Consider the following 22,324-nt stretch of genomic DNA (forward strand, 5'->3'; position numbering starts at 1 on the left):
CTGGAATTCAGTCTCATTCTGAGGGTTTTATTCATCAGAGAGGGCAGAGCAGAGTATCCTCAACCTCTTACGGGGAGGAGCTATTTTTAAATGCCCAGATTTATGTAGATGTGTACACTGTTCTTCTGGCCATGATGGCAGCCTGACTGGAGGCTGGCCACCCACTTCCCACACGCCTGCTCCAGCAAAAACCTAAAGTTCATCCCAGATGGCAGAACACTCAAGAAATCCAAGGAAGGATTCCATTAAGTGTCTTCTTCTACACCAGAACAATATAGAAAGTCAGCTACAAGCCCATGGGCAATAGGAAAGGGGGTCGCCATTAAGTAGCCATCCTGTAAAGGTTCCAGGATGGGGACTTTGGAAGCCCCAGGAGGGGCAAAACGGAGGCTGGGATGGGACTGATGCCCAAGGGTTTCCAGCATTCTGTCCTCCAGGTCCCTAGCATTCTGCCCTGAAAAGGCAGAGAGGCACTTGAAAATTCAGGTAACCCTAACCTTGGGAAGTAAAGTTCAGTGTAGGATCCCAAGGGATCCCAGGCTATAGAGAAAGAAATCTGACCATTCCACCCAAAAGGGCAGAAGGGGGCATAGCCTGACCCTGGTACAAGGTCCCAGTCCAGGAACTGAAACTGGAGAGATGAGTAGACCCAAGAAAACCCTGACTAATACCCTAAGTTATTTATTATAGGTCTGGAGATCTCCCAAAAGGAGAGAGTAACTCTATAGCAACTATAAGCAGAGATTCAAGGGGAAAAAATGGATTTTTCCAAAAGGACTATGTGAATATCTAGAAGAAATAAAACAAGAAATAAAAAATGAAGTCAAAGCTATGTCCAAGTCAAATAGAAGCAGATCCCTGCTAGCTGCATACTGACTTAGAAAACCACAAATTGATGTTATCTGTATTGTATTGTATTTATATTTTGTTAAACATTTCCTAATTACATTTTGATCTGGTTTAGCTTCACTGTGGAATTTTGCTGTCATGGTCAGAGGAAGAAAGTGTGCCACTTCTGCTCTAGAGGAAAGAATTGGAAGGAGAATAAATAGCTTAGAAGAGAAAGTAGTAAATCTTACCCAAGGAATGGACCCTCTGAAAACTAGAATAGACAAAACAGAAATCAATGATTCCATGAGATAGCAAGAGATATTAGAACAAAACCCAAAGATTGAAAAAACAGAAGAAAATATAAGGTATCTGATACCAAAAACAACTGTCCTGGAAAACAGGTGAAGGTAAAATAATTTACGAATCATCAGACTCCTTGAAAACCATTATTAAAAAAATCTGGACACTCTATTTTTTAAAAAAATCATTAATTAAAACTGCCCATATCTATTAGAAGCAGACAGCAATGTAAAGATACAACCCACCTACCACCTCCTGAAAGGAATTACGAAAGAGAAAGCCCCAGGAAAGTGAACAGCCAAAACCCAGAGCTTCCATACCAGAAAAGAACCATCACAATCACCCAGGAAGCAATTCTAATAATACCAAGAAATCACAGTCAGGATCACAGAAGCTTCTCTGACAAGTGAGAGGTGCTGAGAAGCTCAGATAGGCTGTTTGGAGTGTGAGGAGAAAAAGAAGGCAATGGATATGGGACATACTGCAGAGATAAAATTCACAAGTATTGGAACCTGATTGGCCATGGGGAGCAAGATGGGAGGTTGGGGATATAACTCTGAGGTTATAAACTTCCTTGGAAGACAGGTATTTGGAAGGATGGTGGTGTCCTTGACTAAAAGAGTGAAGTTTGGAGGAGGGGAGAATTTGAGGGAGAAAGATAATGAGTTCTGTTTTGGACATATCCCTTTTGAGATGACTAGAGAACACCCAGTTTAAAATTTCTAGTAGCTAGTTGGTGACACCGACCTGGACTTCAGGAGAAAGATTAGGGCTGATTTGGAAGTCATCTGCATAAAGATGATAATGGAACCCATGGGGGATCACAGAGAGAAAGTAAAGAGAAGAGGGCCCAGGATACTGTCCAGGAATACCTGGATATACCAGGATAATACCAGGAATACACCTATGGGGGAGAGGGGAATGGATGAAGATGTAGCAAAGAAGACCAAGGAGCATTCAGACAGGTAGGAGAACCAAGGTCCTAATTTCTAAAAAGAAGAGTCTCTTCTTGATGCCTTTACTTCCTAACTACCCTTCCCCCTGCCTCATGCCAGAGCCCATCTTGGAAGACTTAACACCATGGTGTTAAGCCCACTGGTGGGCTCCTTCTCCTTTACTGTCGCTCCTTTCCTGGTTGCTTGACTGCACAAGTAATCTGGAGGAGAGGGGCATCAATAACTCTCTATCTTCTGCTGAATGCAGGAACCTTATCATGTGTTCTGCCACTGTCCTCTGAGCTCCTGTAGGCCTTACCTTCTACCCTGGCCTCTATCCCCCAGAGTCCCTTTGCACTGTCATCTGATGTATTTACATAATCTAAGAACCCCTGGGCCTCACCATCCAGACCACCTGTCTGAATCTTGACACTTTCAGGCCTTGCCTCTGTCTCCCCTAAGCAGAGAAGGAGCTCCCTCAGAACTAGGGACCTAAGCCTAGTACTTGGCACACAGCAGGTGTTTATTAAAAAATTATTTGTCATTCATTGTGATGTAGTTTCTGACCTTGTGACTCCAGAAACAGATTGCTCCAGAACCTCTGACCTTACTGTTTCCCATTCTCCTCTGTTTTTCTGAAGAACCCAAAACTGTTGAAAAACACCCTTCAAGGTGGGAGAGCAGCTGTTCAGCATGGGCTGAGGTGGGATTCTCCTGACTCAATTTCCCCACTGACACCTGGCAGACTTTAAGCTTGACTGAATGCAAGTGGATAATCTAATCCTGCCTGGAATTGACATGAAGTTCGGGAGGTATTGTATCCCTGCAGTATCCCTACTCTTGGTGGAAATTTCCTATAGTCAAAAGATTTGTAAGCTTAATACCAGATCTATTCAATTATAGATTATGGGTAGGGGAACATCTGAGGTTGTCTAAAATTAAGCTATTAGGCACAGGACTTTAGACCAACAACAATAAGTTAGGGTCCTTTTATTCTTAGTAATACTGTGGAGACAATTAGGTCAAGAGCTAGTGAAGTTAGCAACATAAATATTGTTTGTGTCTCAGTTGGTTAATGTTTAAAAAAAAATTCTTTTGTGGTCCATATTGTAAATGCTTTAAAAAGAAGTATCACCTGACCAAAAGTTTGAATTGCTTTATCTGTTATAAACTGTGTTTAAAAATAAATTAAAAAAAAAAGAAAAAAAACACCCTTCAGAGTAACCTCTCATCCCCTCAGCTTTGGGGACTTCATCGTCTCTATTTCCATCTCTTTGATCCCTTATTCTCTGTCTCCTTTGCTTCATCCTCCTCACACTCAAACTCTGAGTTTACAGTTTGGACACCGGCCCTTTTCTTACTTCTTGGTTCATTCTCTCCCTTGGTTTTCTTGTATGCTCCCATGGATGTGACTATATCTACACATGCTTAGCCTAATTTCCCTTCTGAGAAGGTCATCATACTAGTACATGAAGGGAAGGCCACAGACACAGCAGTGGAGGAAGTAATGGAGATCTCAGGCTTGGGAGCGTATACTCAAAGAGTAAGAATTAATGCAACAATATCAACTTGGAAGTAAATCTGGAACGGGGCATCATAAGGCTCTGGCCTTGCCTCTATTCACAGAATCACAAACAGGAGAATTGTAAACTCCTGGAGAATAGAGATTATTTTATCTTTGGTACTTCATCCCTAGTGCCTAGCACACCTGGCACACAGTAGGTGATGAATAAATAATGGGGCAGCTAGGTGGGTACAACAGAGGGAGCGCTGGACCTCAAGTCAGGAAGACTCAACTTCATGAGTTCAAATCTGGCCTCAGATACTTCCTAGCTGTGTGATCCTGGACAAGTCACTTCACCCTTTTTGTCTCAGTTTCATCATCTGTAAAATAAGCTCGAAAAGACAATGGCAAACCATTCCAGTGTCTTTGCCAAAAAAGCCCCAGACAGGGTCACAACGAACTGGACATGACTGAAAATGACTGAACAACAAAATAAATACTTGTTGAACAACTGATTGATTCACAGGCTTAGACCTGAAAGGGACCTTAGAAGTCATCCAACCCTCTCATTTTACAGATTGGGAAACTGAGGCCCGTACAGGTGAAGTGAGTGGCTCATAGTTACAAAGGCAGTTGAGGAAGAGCTGGGATTCAGGTCTAGAACCAGAGCTCTTCCTACTTTTGGGGTAGCCACCAGGACCTACACCTGCAGTGTCAGCTCAAATAGAAACGGGCCACTTAAAATGTCATGCTATCTCTGCTTTGCTGCATCTTTATCGATTTTGTTCCAAACTTCCCAATTACATCTTAATCTAGTTCGAGCTGCACTGGGAGGGGCCACATGCAGCTACCTGGCCTATACTTCTCCATTCTTCAAGTATTTGTTAATATTTATTCTGGGCCAGGCACAGGGAACACAGAGATAAAAATGAAAGCAGGCCCTTGGTCACAGCCAACGTTCCCTCTATCACCACACACTTCCACGTTCAACATTTGGATGAATGTCTCCAATAAAGGTATGTCACCTGGTTATCAAATTTTGGATGAGAACAAAATCAGGATCCCAAAATACCTCTACAGACTATAAGGCAGAGGTGACTCTAATAAATAGATCAGCAGTGACAAATGAAAATATTTGAGTAGAAAAATCAATTGCACATCAAAGGGAAGAGGCAGAGTGACCATTCTGGCTAGATTTAGGAATTCTAGTGGGATGCTAACTGAGTATGTGTTAACAATGTGATGCAGCAACACCTGAAGGCTAACAGCCTACCAGGCTGTGGTGCCCACCCCAGGCTGGCTGGGGGGCCTCTGCACTGGCTGGACTCTGGAACTGAGAACATGATGTCCAGGGCTGGCCAGAATAGGGAAGGAACCTAAAGCCATGGGGATGATTGAAAGAGGTGGGGATGTTTCACTTCTAGAACAGAAAACTTTGTGGGAAAAAGCTTCATTACCCAGTTGAAGGGTTGTTATGTGGAAGAGAGATTACACTTCATTTGCTTGGTCCCATGAGGCAGACCCAGGAGCAGCAGAGTAGCAGAGAGGCCAATTTCAGCTCTATATAAGGAAAAGCGTCCTCAGGACAAGAGCTGGCCAGAAACAGAACCGTTGGCCTCAAGGGGCAGTGAGTGTCCACCCCTGGTAGGGGGTGGTCTCCTCACATGGTCCAAGTCAGGCCTGGGTTGGGCTAGGCCATGGTCTCTGGCTGGCACTGCCACTCTGCCCACTGGGCTCCTCTACCAGATCTAGGTCCCTTTCCAATTCCTGCTCCCCTATACATGTTGTCTTCTCCTTTTGGAAGGTAAGCTTCCTGAGGTCAGGGCCTGCTCTGTTTGTTTTTGTATCCCCAGGGCTCAGTGCAGTGATTGGTACATAATAAGAGTTAAATAAATGTTTTAAAAAATTCAGTTCTTCAACTATGAAGGAAGATGTCATCTACCTCCGGAGAAAGAACTGATAAATAGGAATGCAGAGTATGATTTTACAGATATTTTCTAAATCTGCATCAGATGGTGGCCATCTCTGGTGTGGGCTGTGGAGGGAGGGAGAGAAACAGTTTACAACTTAAAATGTAACAAAAACAATTTAATTTAATTTAATTTTAAAACTCCTGCCCAGTTATCTAGGGATTTGCATCTCAGGCTGTGAAAGGAAGGGCACTGGCTAGCCATAAGCACAGGAAATCACTGACCTTCCCATCAGCCCCTTCACATGGCTGATAAACTCTTATCTAGGGCTTAATTTTATGTGAATGAATAAAGAAGCAATTGTTAAGCCTTAGTAGGTGCAAAGCTCTGAGCTAATGAGGACTGGGGATACAAACAGAAAAGTGAAGCCCACTCAGCTCTCCCAGAGCTCACCGTCCAGTGGGAGAGGTGAGACGTAGGGCAGGGTTCAGCTACAAGTCAGATGGGAAAGTCCTATGGTCCTTAGAGGGCAGCAGCAAAGTAGATGGTCATGTATCTTTTCTGATGTCATTTCCATTGGTTAAATGATACCAGTTTTTAACGTTGAACCCTTTGACGGTGCCAAGAACTTTGGTGGATACTTCAGAACGCCTCCCTTGGTGTAGATGGGAGACAGCTAGACCCCCTTTTTCCAGATTTCAGGACATACAATACTTGTTGCCAGTTTGCCCGACATACCAGCCAGGATTTTCAGTCAGCCAGTCTAATCTTGGGGCCCAGAGGAACGACCTTTAGTACCCAGCTCAGGGGTAGCTGAGTCACTGACTTACCCAGCTGCCATGTCACTGAAAAAATGAGCTTAGTAGAGTTGACTCTATGTAGAAATTGAGCACTTTCCCCAGGGACTGAGGGGGATATAGGGGAGAAGAAGTCCCCAGGTTGGGGAGGGAGAGGAAATGTTTGTATCTCTATCCTGCTATATCTTTGAAGCAAAATCCCTTTGTATAAGCTTGAAAAAAGAAGGCAAAAAGAAGGGAGATGAAACTTTATGCATGAGGAGCAGCAGGTAAAGGCAGTTTCGCTGGAATGTAGGGAGCCTGAAGGGGAGTAATGTGTCACAAGTCTGGAAAGGTAACCCAGAGCTGACTCTGCAAAGGGCTCGAAATACCAGAGAAGTTTGCATTTCATTCTAGAGGCAGTAGGGAGTCATGGGAGCTTTTAGAGAAGACAGCTGAAATAGCGAACCCTCTATTTCATGAATCTGACTTGGACTGATGCATGGAGATGGGCTGGAGACATGAGAAATTGAGTCTACTGCAACAGTACAAGTAAGAGATGGTGAGGCAGAGGCTGTGTGGGCAGAGAGGGAACCAAGATGAAAGATGTCATGGAGACAGAACTGGCAGCTCATTGGATATGGGGTGGGGTGAGGTGGAGTGGGGAGCCAAGGATGACTCTGAGTTTCTGAACCTGGATAAGCGGAAGGTTGTGGTATCCTCAATCAAAGAGGGAAGTTAGAAGAAAGAACAGACTTGGTGGGGCATGGGGGAGAAGATAATGGTTCTGGTTTAGAAATATCCACTTTGAGATGATTACAGGATACCTAGTTGGAAATGTCCAACAGGCAACTAGTGATGACAGACTAGAACTCAGGTGAGAGACTGGAACTAGATGTAGAAATTGGGGAGGAATCTGCACAGAGGTGATCACTGAATCCACAAGAACCAAGAAGTTGACCAAAAGAGAAAATGTAGAGACTCTGAGTAGAAGATTCAGGACAGAGCTTTAGGATACACCCACAGAGAAAGGGCAAGACACAGATGTTGGTTCAGCAAATAAGACTGAGGGGAATAGGTAGGAGAACTAGTGTCAGAGAAAACCCAGGGAGCAGAGAGTATTCAGGGGCAGAGGGTGGTTGGAAGTGTCCAGTCCTGCAAAGAGGACCAGAAGGATGAGGACTAGGAAAAGCTCTAGATGGGAGGCACCTTGTTGAAGAAGAGCTGCTAAAGCTTCATTTCCATCTATCTGTCAAATGCTTTGAAAAAAAAAAAATCAGGAGACAATAGGTACAGTGGGATCTTACAGTCTCTGCACCTTCCTATCACATATAGATGCATAAAGATGCAATCTGTTGTGGAAGATCCTGTTTGAAAAATCTGCCTATTTCCTTCTCATGTCTTTGATGCGTATAGTCATCATTTTCAAAAAGCTCTTCAGAGAGACGAGAAAATAGACCTATCAGCTGGTAGTAACTGATGTCCCATCAATCATCTTTTCCAATAATAATAATATAATCCATGATTTTTTCCAGTTGTTTGGCATCTTCCCCTCTTTCAAATATCTTAAGAGTTTATCCCTCAATGTTTGCCAAATTGATTTTAGCTCCAGCACAGATTTCTACATATAGTCTGGTCAAGCTGCAGTTCCTGCTTTTTCTCGCTTAGAGCCACTAATATTTTCTCACTTAGCCTACTGGGAGCCAAGATGTCAGGAGTCCAAATATGGTGGCTTCTCAGCCATTGAAGAAGTAAACAGTATGCTAGAGAAATGCCGAACAACCTACCCCATTTTCATCTAGTTTTTGCCTTCTCTTTTGCATCTTTCAGGGTTCTTGCAATGATGGGGTTTAACTGTGCCCAGGCCAATGACTTTCACAAACTAATATTTCCCACCGCCATTTCTTGCTGTTTCATGTGTCTCTGCTAATCCCATCTCCTCCATAAGATTTCACAAATGGATTTACATTTTGATGCTGTATTTCCCTTGACTGCCACACCTCTCTGACTGGCAAAGATCAAGTGTTGGCAGGCTAAGGTGATCTCTAGGCTCTTTTGGCTTATCTGTTACAGCAATTACATTAGTTCAGCTTCCAGAGGAAATGGTGATAGTCCCATCGAAGTCTTTTCTTTGTTCTGTTCTGCAGAATAAAGAGAAATAGTTCCAGGCGGCTCTATTATAATTCCAGTCTGCATCATCTTCCTATCTTCATCTTTCTAATTTGGTGATTTTTATTATTTTAACACGTCTGATTGTACACTGGTAGCTGATTCAGAATTGATTAATAGTGTCCTGGCGACCACAGAAATCAAGGTTGACTCGTTCATTTTAAAATTGAGGAAACTGAGACTTGGGAAGGTTAAGTGACTTGCCAGCACTCCATCCACTACATCTGGCTGTCTCTCCAGTTTTTACTTTCTACCCTTTAAGATATAGTCAATTTAATATATTTTTTGGGGGGGGATAAAAAGACATTTTGATTTCTGGCATGATGTAGTTTTTCTGAAATTATAACAATTTAAATCTCCTGGGTTGTTACAAGGAGCTTTGGGTTGGGTAGAATGAGGTTAAAAGGTATTCATTCTCTTTATCTCTTGGGGTTTAATTTTTTTCTTCATCTGAGTACTTGAAAGATGCTCTAGAAAGCATCCTGCCCCTGTGGCTCCTTTCATTTTCCCTCTTTTCCCTTTCTTCTCTTTGGGGATGATGGCAAGGAAGGAAAAAGAAGGAAGGCTAAAAACTACTCCAGTTTGGTGAGTTTATAGTATGTGTGTGTGTGTATGTGTGCATGTTTATTTCCACACAGTGGCTGTGTAGCTCTTCTCCTCTTATATCATGAGGGAATAAAAGTTTACCCTGGAAAATAGATGGACCTTCCAGCATGAAAACCATATTAGCTTGATCTTTGACACACAGGTTAGAGAATCTGGCTGAATGATCCTCTGCAGCCTGTATGAGGTCATGCCACCAGGGCATTCCTTAACTTGGTGAAATTGTATTTGTATAAGCTTGCATAGTCACTACCTACTTACTGGACTCGAAACATTATAATATTCCTACTTGAGCTCATAAAAGAAACATACAGACAAGTCAATGGGAACACTGCTCCTGCTTCTTTGTCCTGACAGGCCACGGGGATTCACACACTGGTGGTCCTTCAACCTTTAGTCCCTGAGTCTTCACTATTTGTGTCGCTGCAATTCAAAAACTTTCTCAGGAAGCCTTGGCTGGATCACACAGGAGCGACTCGACTCTGTAATTTTGCTCCTTTTAATACGACACGCCATCAAATATAATACATGGGATACAAGCCTCAATTACTGTCAGCGTGCTTGGGGCCTCATCCCAATTACACTGAGATTTCTCTGACAGGCAGAGACAAGCTGCCGCTTGGAGCTCCTCAGCCAGGGGAACAAAGAGGCTGCCTGCTGCCTTGAGGGGGTCTTTGCAAGCCGTGTTTGAAATCCTGTTAATATCTGAACTGGCCAGAGGTTTTCCCTGTGGTTAGGGCAGGTCATATGCTTTAGTCAAAGATGTACTGAATTTGTATTATTGTGATTTCATATATTTCAAATATACTAATTATAGTGAACTTGATTTTCCCAAAAGTCAGCAGGAGGAAAGAGACCTTATTCCATAAAACAGTTTGCATGCTAAAAGTATTAGCTTTTGTTGCCTTCTCTTCCTCTGCTCTTGGCTCACGCCTTTGAAAATGTCTTCCCCTTTCCTAGGCATTCTTCAATTCTTCCCTTTCCCTTTCATTTCACTATTTCCTTTGGATTAATTATTACTTTACATATTAGTTGGAAGTGGTTTTCCATGAATATGTAGACACATATTTATTTATTTGTACATACGTGCACCGCCTTGTGCACAAGCCCGTAAATGTAGAAATCTGGAGCCCCCTACCTAACCTGGCTCATGTGGCTGGCATTCCCTGCCTGCCTCACTGGATGCTGACGGTCTGGGTCTGTTCACAGTTTCTCCCCAGCCCTGAATAAAGAGCCTCATGGTGCTTTTCACTTCAATTTCTTTATCTGAACACAGCTCACTTCCTCCTCCTGAACCAATGAGTCATTTTCTCTTTTTAAAGCTAGCCTTAAGCTAAATAGAAATGGAAGGTTTTAAAATTAATCTCTGTGTGAAGTGCCTTGTGTATGAAGGAGCTGGATAAAATAAAGGAGACTGCTTAACTCTTCAGAGACTGAAGACCAGGAAGTGCTTCCGTGGCGTTCCAGGCAGATACCTGAGTTCTCTGGTAAGGCAGAGCTGTCTTCAGCGTCCCCCAAATGATCCAGTTCCTTCCCTGCCTTTCACTTCTTCAGTGTTTTCTGTCTTCAGAGGTTTTTTTATATTATTATCCCTACTCTCACAAGAGGACATGAGGGAGATAGTGGCTGGAGAGATGTTTCCCTGAAAAGGACCTAGGGGGTCTGAGTGGGCTCCAAGTTCATTAGGAGTCAGCAAAGTGACGTGGCGGACAAGGAAACTCATGACAGTCTTGAGCCACGGCTACAAGGTGGTGGAAGGAGCTGTGGTCCTCCTGTGCTCATCGGATGACACTAGAGTACGGTGTTCAGCTCTGGGCTCCCACATCCAGAGGAAGGCCACCAGAATGATCAAGAACCTGAAGTCCGTGTCACAGGAGGATCAGCTGAAGGAACAGGGCACATGAGACCCATCTGCAAGCACTGGAAAGGCTGTCCTGTCAAGGGGGCATGAGCAATGTCCTGTTTGTTCCAAGAGGACAGAACAAGAGTCAGGGGGATGTTTGCAAACAGGAAAATTTACGCTTGATGTCAAGAAAAACTTCCTAACAACGCACCCTCTCCCATAACGGAGTGGATTGCCTCTGGAACAAAAGTTGGATGGCCACTGGGTGGATGTAGGATTCATACACCAATAATCAGTCGGACTGGAGGGCCACTGGGTGCCCTTCCAACTCTGAAATTCTGTGAAAAGTTAATCCTACAGTAAAAAGAATTTTACAATCAGTATCACAGGGCCTTAATTGTGTGAGAGAATATCACCCAGAGATCCACTGACCGATACGAGGTCACCCAGAGATCCACTGACCGATATGAGGTCACCCAGAGATTCACTGACCGATATGAGGTCACCCAGAGATCCACTGATCGATACGAGGTCACCCAGAGATCCACTGACCGATATGAGGTCACCCAGAGATCCACTGACCGATACAAGGTCACTCAGAGATCCACTGAGGTGTAAAGACCAGAATGTCCTATATGGCCAGTGTAGAAGACAGTTGCCGGAAAGACTGACCCATATAAGGAGTGATGAAGGGGATGGTTTCAGAGAAACCTGGGAAGATTCATATAAATTGATACAGAGCCAGGTGAGCAGAACGAGAAGAACAATGTACTCAGGAACAACAACACTGTAAAGTCTTGGGGCCTCTGGTCAATGCAATGACCAACTAGAAAGCCAGAGGACTGATGAAGAAACGCTTCCATCTCCTAAGAGGTAGGAGACCCAAGGTACAGAATTATGTAGACATTTTTGGACACGCTTACTGTATGGATGAATTTTGATTGACTACACTTATTAGAGGAATTATTTTTTCTTTATATTTAGAGAAAGGACTTAGGGAAGAAAGGGAACTAGTGACAGGGCCAACAAAAATGAAGAAAATAAAGAAAAGAGGGTCATGGAGGCATTACAAAATGCATACAAGGGAACTAAAGTCCCCAAAGAACAAAGATCAGCAGGACAGCGTTGAAAGGAGCATACTTCTAAAAAAGCAAGTACATGTGAGAGATTCATGTCTTCAAATACAACCCCCTTTTTTTCTGGTTGACTTTACCTACACAGATTTCCTTTTTTCTTTTGGTATTTGTTAAACTCAGAATTTTTAAAAAATATTTTCTTTGAAAGACTAACCCATTTTTGTACAGTTTATGGAATTCACAAACCATATCAAATGTCCTTTGAATATTTCATTTCACCTGGTGCCTGCTAGTTTATTTCTTTAGCTTTGAAATAACGTCACTAAGAACCAGACCAGTATGGAATGCTAATTAAAATATACACGTGAAATCAAGAAGGTTTGATCATTTTTGTCAACTCCCTTTCTGAGCTTTCCATCAGATCACCCCCTCCATCTCCCACTACTTATGACTTTGAAGTTGAGGAGGCTAAGAGTGGTCAATGACTTTCTCAGGGTCTCATAGTCACTGTCCAGGAGGAAACACTTGAATTTAGTTCTTTTTGACTCCAAGTCCTAGCCATTATCCCAGACTGTTACATCATTAGGACCCCTCATGCTCCATTCTTGGCATTGGCACCCAGACTGATGATTCTCCCCATGTTTGTCTCAACCTGAGCACAGACAAAGGCAGCACTAAGTAGTGGCTAGAGAACTTGGGAGTTAGGAAGACGGGGGTTTGAATCCTGCCTCAGACACTTACCAGCCATGTTTACACAGTGCCTGACACATAGTTAGTGCTCAATAAAGTATTTGTTGACTGATCTCTCAGACTCAGTTTCCACATCTGTAAAACAGATGAAGAGCTTCTATTTCATAGGGTGGTTGTGGGGAGTGAAATGAGATATGAAGCTCTTTGCAAACCTTAAAGAGCCAGAGTCATGGGCTGCTATTCACTGAGGACCATTCGCATGCCCCCAGTAATTTCTGACTGCAAGCTGAACCAGTAGTAGTCTCACTATGAGCATGATCCTCCCAGGGCCTGGAGGTGGTTTGGGGCTCTAAAAGGCTGTGTTCGTGGAGGACAAGCTCTTCCCCTTTTTTGTGCCCTGGCTGGACCTCTTCAAAGAATCATGGTTGGAAATACATTCAATAAAACAGGATTTCCAATGAAACAAATCACACTGAAATATTATGATCCAAATGACCATAGGTTCTGAATTGTTGGCCTGGAAGTATCTGCCGGGTCTGGCCCACCTGGCCAGCGCCTGCCTCTGAGGATCAGCGGGCCAGAGCTTTCTGAAAAGCCCAGCAATGGTCTGCAGGCTGCCAGACTCCGCCAGACTGTCTGGACAGGGAGGGAGGGGTATCCCTCAGGCAGTGGGGTCCACCAGTGAGCCTACAGTAGCCCTATTGTTCTTCATTCTACCCCCTCTCTCTTCCCTAGTAACCCGCCCCAGGCTTACGTCATGGTTGCCCCGGGATCAGCAGTCATCTGATTGGTCACAAACACAGCCACGTTGTATTCTGCGAGAAGAAACAAAAACGAGTCTCTGGAAGAGAGCCAAGGTCTGACCCCTGGTCCCTTTCCAAGGTTCAGGGTCAATGCTTCCTGAGTTTGAAACATCAGGTCACAACCCCTCTGCTGTATCTGAGGACAAGGGACTTATTCACAAATGTGTCGCCACTTGTATCTTCAGTGTTTATTTGAAGAAAGCCGCTGGACTTCTTCGGGCAGGACCTGGAGTCAGCAGGGACCCGGATTCAAATCCCACTCTGGACACTTCCTAGCTTATTTCCTCTAAGCTGCAGTTTCCCATTTATAAAACATGGCCACCTCACAGCATTGTGGAGCTGCTTCTAACAAGCAATTAGTGAGCTTTAAAGCACTGTACACAAATTTTGTTCTTGAGTCATCTGTTTCAGTCGTGTCTGACTCTTCATGACTCCATTAAGAGTTTTTTTGACAAAGATACTAGAGGGATTTGCCTTTTCCTTCTCCAGCTCATTTTACAGATAAGGAAACTGAGGTAGACAGAGGTAAGTGACATGCCCAAGGTCACATGGTTAGTAAGTGTCTCAGGTCTGATTTGAACTCAAGCCTTCCTGATTCCAGGCCCACTGCTGTATCCACTGCACTACCCAGCTGCCCTACATGTTAGCTATTATTATTGTTACTCTGGCAAGACACAGGATCAGAGCTTAGAGGTAATCAATGAAATAAAGCTGACTAACACAGGTAACGCAGGTTGTAAGCCAATGTTAGCAGTCATCATCCAGCCCCATTCTCTAATTGTACAGAAGAACCAGGCCGAGAGATGGGGAGTGACTTGATTCATTTGACCCAAAGGATCATGCCCACCTTCTGATATTTTCTGAAGCCGAGACAGCATCTGGGCCAGTTTCTGCTGCCGCTCTGCTAACTCGCCCCGGCCACTGAAGTCCACGCGGAAGAGCGCCATGATTGAATCGATGATCTGCAAGAGTTGGGAGTGGGAAAGAAAGAGTGAGCAGAAAGGGAGGAATAATCCCGAGGCTGAGGGACAGTGGCCAGCTCAGGGGAGAGCAGCAGGGCAGCCCGTACCAGAAGCTTGAAGATGCCGGCCTCCTCATGGAACTTGGCAGCCACGTAGTCCAGCAGCTCCATCTGATGCTCACCTGGTGGGAAAGACTCAGAACCTAAGAGAAGTCCACTGTCCCCACCCTGGTGAGGCAGACTCACACCAGGAGAATTCTCCCCTTCACCAAACAATTTTCCCCTCAGCCTCTGCACTAGCCACAGATGTTGCATTTTGTCAAATTTTCATTTTTCCTCTTTGAAATCAATAACTTGGTTTACTACTTCAAGGGGCAGAAACCATTTGGGTGTCTTTTAAGACCCAGGGCTGGCCAGACTGGTCAGAAGAAGGGGACATGCAACTCTAAGTGCTAAGCCCGCTCCACTAGAGACAACTCAAGCACCAAGTCAGTCAACAAACATTTTAAAGTGCTTACCATTTGCACCCTGTTGGAACATTTACAAAGCATTTGGAGTGCCTGGGTCCATATCTTAAGACAGACGAGGAAACTGAGAGGCAAAGACTGGAGATGATTTGCCAGAGACTATTGAGGACCTTTCATGCCGAGGATGAGAACTGCTCACATGGTCAATTAAGGTGCCAAATTTGGAATAGTAACAGCTCCCTTTCGTTCAGGGCGAGGCAGCCAGCCTCCAGTGTCACTTGTTATTATTTGTGAAATCTCAGAATTGCAGGCAGGGGACCTCAGCAGCCTCCAGTCTCCTCCATTCTAGAGCAAGCATTCCTGCTAGGACAGGGAAGCTGAGCCTGGGGCCTGGAGACCTGAGTTTCTAACAGATTATGATGGCAGGATTTCAATCCAGGGTGTCCCAAAAGTCTTTGTACTGTTTTGGCTATGGAAGGTGCACGATCCGCTTTCTCTACACTTCATTTTACATCCAGGCTCTGCCAGACTGACTGGGAAGGAAGGCTCCATGACCCTGTCCTGTGGGATCCTCACAAGCAGACATTCCACCTTTCTTTTAGGACCCCAGTGAGGGGGAACCCAATTCACTACAGGCAGGCCATGCTGCTCTGAGAAGTTCTTCCTTAAAATTGTCTCTGTGCCACCTTCTCTTCCAGCTCCTCGTTCTCTCCCAGGGGACAAGCAGAATTTGTTTGCTCTTTAGCCCCCTTCCCACTAGCCGGGAGGGAGAGAATGCAGCTATTATTGTCCTACAGTTAAGGATGGGAAGGCCCAGAGAGCGTGAGTATTCTGCCCATAGTCACATAGCTCATGCCATGGGGAGATAAGGATCTTACTGGTATAAGCGCGGGCATAGAGTACGTTGTCCAGGACAGCATCATGGTCTACGTTAAAGCGGTCAGCGATGTCTCGAAGACGGTCTGGACGACTGGCCCAGGTCAGAATTAAGGAGCCAGAATTCAAGACAAAGTGAGGCAGAAAAAAAAAAATCTAAGCAGATCAGAAAGGTTGAGGTGATGTCCAGAGAGAGACGGCAGGAGGTAAGGGACCGGCCATCTATCTGAGAGCTTGTTCAAGGTCACACAGCTAAGGGTCAGAGGTGGGATATGAACCTAGTTCTCCTGCCTGTCCTGATTAGGAATGGTCTTTTCTCCTGGCACTTTTGTGGGGCCTGTATTTGTCACTTTGCCATTTTCCACACAGGATACAGGGTGAGGTGTTTATAGCTACAAACGACCTCAAAGGCTATCAATTCCAACTCTCAAATTTTTCAGATGAGGAATCTGAAGCACAAGGAAAGATGTAAGTGGTAGTGAGGGGCAGGGCTAGGATTCAGACAAGGACGCCTGCACTCCAAGTCCAATGTGGTTGACACTGCTCCACTTTTAAAATCAGAGCTCTGGAGCTGGCCAGTCCCATGGGGATCAGCTAGTCCCACCCCTTATTTTACAGATGAAGAAACCAATGGCCCAAAGCCATGCCACAAGGGCCCAAGGCAGAGCCAGGCTTCCAAACCAGGCCTCTGCTTCCCTCTGTCATGCACTTTGGAGTATACCAGGCTCTTTTGATCTACAGATGACAGCCACAGAAACGACCCTCTGAAAGGTTAGAGAGAAGACAAGCATCTGTCATACTCCCTGTATTCAATTATGAATTATTCTTGAAAACAACCTTGAAAGGCCACCTGTTGGGACAGATGTTGTTCTACATTTGAGCAGAAGAGAAACTAGGTCCTGCAATTAGAAATGTGGAAACTACTCCTTTGCTGTCATTCCGCTAATTCGCATGAATAGATACCCCATCTTAAGGTTTGCAAAGTGGTTTATCTGCATTACCTCTTCTCTGTAAAAGTAATGGAGTTGGACAAGACAGCCTCTGTGGGTCTTTCTGGCTCTGAATCTCAGATGCCCACAAAAGCCCTCGAGGTGGGGATGGCAGTTAGGAGATGCCACACGTGAGATTGGCAAAAAAGGATAACTTATGGCTCTGATGTTCAATACAGAACATCAATACAGAATACAGGGCCTTTGGAAGGAGGAGGTGGGATGAGGCTAGGAGCTAGGTGTCTGCATGGCACACAGCAAGGATGAGGGAAACTCCTGGGTTTGCCAGAGCAGGTTACTTCCCTTAGATGTGACCAAAGAGCACAGGCTCAGCTTTTCCATGCTCACTGTGGTAACATATGGAATGCAGCCCCACAGAGCGATGAAGCAGCCATTGAAGGATCCAGGAGGGCAGGGGCAGGGGAGTGTGTGGGGGTGTGCAAGGGGGTCTTTGTTGCGCCTGATTTTCTAAAAGGGGAGTGAGAGGCTAAGGCCTCTGAAGCAGTCACCAAAGCCCAAAGCCAGGAGCAGGGGATGTTAACACTTGCCATGTGTTCTCCTGTGCTGTGCCTCCTGTCACTGAAACATATATGTCCCAGGTTGACAAAAGCATGGAGGGATTGGAGGGCATGGCCAGTGATCATGTGACCTCCTCTCTGCCCACTGTTACCTGTTGCTGGAAGGCATGGGAAGATTACCAATACACTCCCAACAAGATGCCCCCTTTCCTGGGGCAATCCCACCTTTCTGAAAGACACCAGCAGCCCAGGTAACAACGGCAAAACAAAAGGCTACAAAGTATTTTCCGTATCAACGAAGATCACCTTTCCTCCTGGGTAGCCTCCAGCTCCTGGAAGCTGAGCTGTCACTGGAGAACAAAAGAAAACCGAGATCAAAGATGAATGTTGGGCAACAGACTTGGAGCAAGTCACACACAGAGCGCAACAGGAAGTGTGTGCTTTCTTTTTTTTAGCTGAGGTCTTTATCCTTCGCCAAGTTCACCAAGGACCTCCACTTCCTAGTTTTCACAGAGCATACCTGCCAGCAGGCCTCATCCCCCTGGGCCCTCGGACCCTCGTGCCCCAGAAGGAGAGGCTTACCCAACTGGAACAGCAGCATTTCATCATGACTAATTGTCTATCTGTGAGTAATACTATAAGCATAAAAATTATGCCTGGAAATGGATTTAAATAGGGCAATTAATACAGATCATATCACTTCACTCATGGCCATCCTGTTGGAGCCTCCTTCCCTCTTGTCCAGTAGCCTTTGGATCAGCCTGTGGCCAGAAAACCATGCTCCAGAGACCAACTGGGGCACCAGACTCTGCCCTTGGCTAGGCCAGTTCTCAGATAAGACACAGAGAGTCTGTTGAGGATATGATGTTTGAAGCCTCTAGAGCCTGAGGGAGGTGGGGTGGGGGGGAGGCTTCCAATAGCCAGGGTCATGTCACCCTCCAAGAAGGAGACTTTGGTGAAGGACATCAAGGACAGTGACTAACCCTGTGAGTTAATCAGCAGAGGGGACTCCCAGGTGAGGACACTCCCTCTTCTAAAGAGGACCTACACCTTATAGTCTGAGAGAATTGCCTAAGGGCACTGAGGAGTTAAATGACTTACCCAGGGTCACCTAGTCAGTATGTGTGAGAGGCAGGACTTGACCCGAGATCTTCCTGGACATAAGATCAGCTCTCTTTGCTGTGTTTGTCGATTAGTCACATCCAACTGTCCATGACCCCATCTGGGGTTTTCTTGACAAAGATACTAGAGTGGTTTGCCATTTCCTTCTCCAGCTCATTTTACAGATGAGGAAACTGAGGCAAACAGGATGAAGTGCTTTGGCTGGGGTCACACAGCTAGTAAGTATCTGAGGTCAGATTTGAGGTCAGGTCTTCCCAACTCTAAGCCCAGTAGCACACCATTCACTGTGTCACCTAGCTGCCCCTATGTCTCTTGGCCTTTCAGAATGCTTCTAAAGGTACCACTAGAGTTTGTTTTTTACAACAAATTTCCAATGTCCTAATCGCTAAGAAAGGGGAAAAGATAAACTTAGAAATGAAACTCTATTCACTCAAAATGAAAATCACATATTTTGCTCCAAAATAGCACCCCCTCCTGACTCTCCTGTTCTAATTAATGACACCAGTTCCTGAGGCCAGAAACCTTTGATTCATAATTTTCATTTCCCATGTCTTCATTTTCTCTACAGAGTCAACCAGAAGGTACTATCAGATGTGTCTCTCCCTTGTCTCATTTGCTCCAGTCTCACCCTAGTCCAGACTATGACCATTTCCCATTCGGGTTATTCCAACCACCTCCTAATTGGCCTCAGTCTCTTCAGTCCATCCAATATGCCCCTGTCAGATTAATAATCCTCAAGGGCAACTTCTTATCATTTCACTGTCCACCTCAAAAACCTTACTGAAGTAGGTTATATCAGTAATTTAATTTGCCAAGACTTCAAATAATTTCATTACAGTGAGTTCACCAAGGATAAGGACAGCAGGGGGTTTTAAGATAGGTGCCGAGGTCACTGAGGAAGACAGGAGAGGGACATGGACACCAGGTGATGTCAGAGACAAGACTATGGACTGGTTGATACGCATCATGAACTTCAGAGAGGAGAGACTGCCCACTGATAATGGCAAAGTACAGGTGTGGATGTGGCCATGAGTCAGGGGACATAAGAGAAGGAACACTGGTCTTTGGGAAGACAGGGAAAAGCGAAGGACTGGGATGGGAGGAATTACCATGACCAGAGAAACTTGCTAAGGATGCGTGACATTTACGTGGACCAAGCATATTATCTGAACCCAAAATAAGGCCACAGTCTGACAAAGGATTGTGCTTTTGCAACACTTGTTTTCTTGAAACCAAGACTGTCCCTGATGTGGCAGAAAGATACATACTTACCACAGAAAGTGTGAGAAAGTTGGGTTTTTCCTGTTCGAAATTCTGTGAAAAAAAGAGAAACTAATGAAAAATGGGCATTTTTTAACCCCTAGAAATTTTTGCCAAGAATGTAACATAAATATCATCACTGTTATTCCCCTATCAACCCTCATTCATCAAGGCCATAGGACGGTAGAATTTTAGAGCTGAAAGGGGCTTGAGAAATCATCTTAAGCAATTTCAGAATTTTGTAGATGAAAAATCTAAGTCCCTAGGAGAATCTGAAGTCAGAGAATCTGGATTCAAATACCAACCTTGAAAACTACCTGCTAATTTGGGGTGTCACACTTACCAGGGCCTCCGTTTCTCATCTATAAAACGAGGAGCTGAAGTAAATGATCTCTAATAGCCCTTCTGGTCCTAATTCCTATTAACCTATTTTTAAACAAATGCCTTTTTTTTATGATAATACAGAGGATATAGCCCAGAGCAGGTATTTGTTGGTTGATATATAATCAGTAATGAGATTCTTAGACCAAAGGAAATGAATTTTTTTGGTGACTTCTATGTATTGTCAGACTTCTCCCCAAAAAGATTCTACCAATTTGCAATTCCACTAGCAATGTATGAGTGTGCCCATTATTCCACTAGTATTATTTTGTTACCTTCAGTTTTCTTTTAATTTGATGGGTATTAAGGAAGAGTGCAGTTATTTGACTTTCTCTGATTATTAATGAGATTATTATTGGCATTGCTATATGGTAAGTCTGAAGTGATATGACAGTTTCCAAGAAGGGAAAGGGAAAGACATGTGGAGGGCATGAGCAAGCCCTAACATATAACCAAAGAGGAACTTCAAAGAACAGCAGTAAAAGACATCAAGAAAATATAAAAGAAGAAGGTTACATGGAGAAGGGGAGAGATGACAGGAAGATAAACTGAGGGCTCACTCCACAAGTGCCTGTTAATATTAGTAGAAACAGAGGGAGCCGCCAGGACGCTGAGTGGACCCTTCTGTGACAAGTTTAGGAGACAAGAGATACACAGGATCGGCAGGACAGGATGGGCCGAAATCTGTCACTGGATTCCCAAATGGACAAGATCACAGCTCCACTTGAGTATTAGTGAGGTCAAATTTTTTCTCAGGTAATTATGTATATGAATACATCCTCTTTTGTAAATTGTCCTTGTCCAATGGTGACTGGTTTTGCTCTCAAATCCTTTCATCAGTTAAACACATACTTATTCACTATAAAAATAACTATGAGAGATTGCATTTATTTAGTGTTTTAAATGGGGGCGGCATGCCTTCCTCCCCTCCCCTCCCCTCCAGGAATGATACACTGAACATGGCCACAGCTTAACCTGCTGCATGTGTTCAGATAAGGGGCTGGGGTGGGTAGAGAACAGGAGTGACCTCTTCTGCCAGGTCTACTCCTTGACTCCTTTTGTCTATTTTTAAAGACCTCTCCATATCTGAATCCCCACTCTGGTCACCCTCACGTAGCTGGAGGACCTGCAGAGAAGAATGACAGCGAGCCTTCTGGCACATGTCCTCGTTGTTCTGTCATTTCAGTTGTGTCCGACTCTTCCTAAGCCCATCTGGGGTTTTCTTGGCAAAGACACTGGAGTGGTTTGCCATTTCCTTCTCCAACTCCTTTTACAGATGAGGAAACTGAGGCAAACAGGGTTAGGTGACACAGTGAGCATCTGAGGACAGATTTGAACTCAGGGAGATGAATCTTCCCGACTCTAGGCCTGGGATTCTATCCTCTGTGCCACCTACCTGCCCTCTAGGGAATATACATTCCCTAACATTAAGGAAATATATACGTATGTGTATATATATATATATATATATATATATATATATATATATATATATATATATATGCATATACACATACATATATATACATATGTTATACATACATACATATATATACACATACATATACATATACATATGTTCTGTGTATTAAGTAGTTTGATTGGAAGTGTAAACTCTCCCACAGGAGTTTGCTGGGGGTACCGTGGAACCCTGGCTCAGTTTGGGTACCTGAGCACTAGTGGGGGCAGGGGAGGCTTCAGGGGGGAGGTGGACCTTTTCATCCTGTGTCTTCCAGTTTCAATGTCCTTTATTCTATGGGCCCTTCTCTGACATTTCATCTTCTAAGGGCCTTCCCAGCTCAGGCAGTGTATGTTCAGTGGTCCCTCTCAGTGATGACATTTTCTGTTCTGACCTGGTTCCTTCCTGCTCTAGAGTTCATTCTAAAGACCCTCCAGCCCTGTCCTCTGTTCTAAGTTCCCCTCCCCCAGCTCTAGAGTCTGTTCTAAAGTCCCTCCAGCCCTGTTTCCTGTTCTAAAGTCCTCCCTAGCTCAATCATATCAAAATATTAAGGTTTCACTCACCCCCAAAAGCTTCTGTAATCGCCATGCTTTCAATGCCGCCCCCCAGCAGCTTACTGGAAACAGAGGACAAGCAAGCATTAGACAGTAAGAGAAGCAGAGAGTCTGGCCGTAGTGGGCAGGTGCCAGCCATAGAGGCTGGCACATCATGGACTGCTCAGCTCGTGGGCCATGTTGTGTATGGATGGGTAGATGAACAACTGCCCACAAGACCTGCAGGTGCCCCTTCCAGACCACAGTCAGGAGCCTATAGTCCATCCTTCTCTTGAGCTCAAATTAGTGCTGGGGTGA

The 22,324-nt window shown here is 44.6% G+C and overlaps 1 protein-coding gene across 13 annotated transcripts in view; it reads right to left on the bottom strand.

The window, feature by feature from the left end:
* DMC1 (DNA meiotic recombinase 1) overlaps window positions 1-22,324 on the bottom strand; it is a 39,224-nt gene that overhangs the window by 3,520 nt on the left and 13,380 nt on the right. For 6 of the 13 annotated variants that reach the window (XM_072656114.1, XM_072656116.1, XM_072656117.1 and 3 more), the window contains 6 exons: window positions 22,037-22,089; window positions 19,646-19,687; window positions 17,529-17,601; window positions 15,747-15,838; window positions 14,510-14,583; window positions 14,288-14,402 (listed from right to left, as the gene is read on the bottom strand). In XM_072656114.1, coding sequence (XP_072512215.1) covers window positions 14,288-14,402; window positions 14,510-14,583; window positions 15,747-15,838; window positions 17,529-17,601; window positions 19,646-19,687; window positions 22,037-22,089 — 449 coding nt within the window. Of the gene's footprint in view, window positions 1-13; window positions 10,988-13,391; window positions 13,453-14,287; window positions 14,403-14,509; window positions 14,584-15,746; window positions 15,839-17,528; window positions 17,602-19,645; window positions 19,688-21,140; window positions 21,288-22,036; window positions 22,090-22,324 lie in introns of those variants that run through there. The other 7 variants (XM_072656119.1, XM_072656118.1, XM_072656123.1 and 4 more) reach the window with 3 other exon arrangements.

Source organism: Notamacropus eugenii, chromosome 3, assembly GCF_028372415.1.
Source record: "Notamacropus eugenii isolate mMacEug1 chromosome 3, mMacEug1.pri_v2, whole genome shotgun sequence".
NCBI lineage: Eukaryota > Metazoa > Chordata > Mammalia > Diprotodontia > Macropodidae > Notamacropus > Notamacropus eugenii.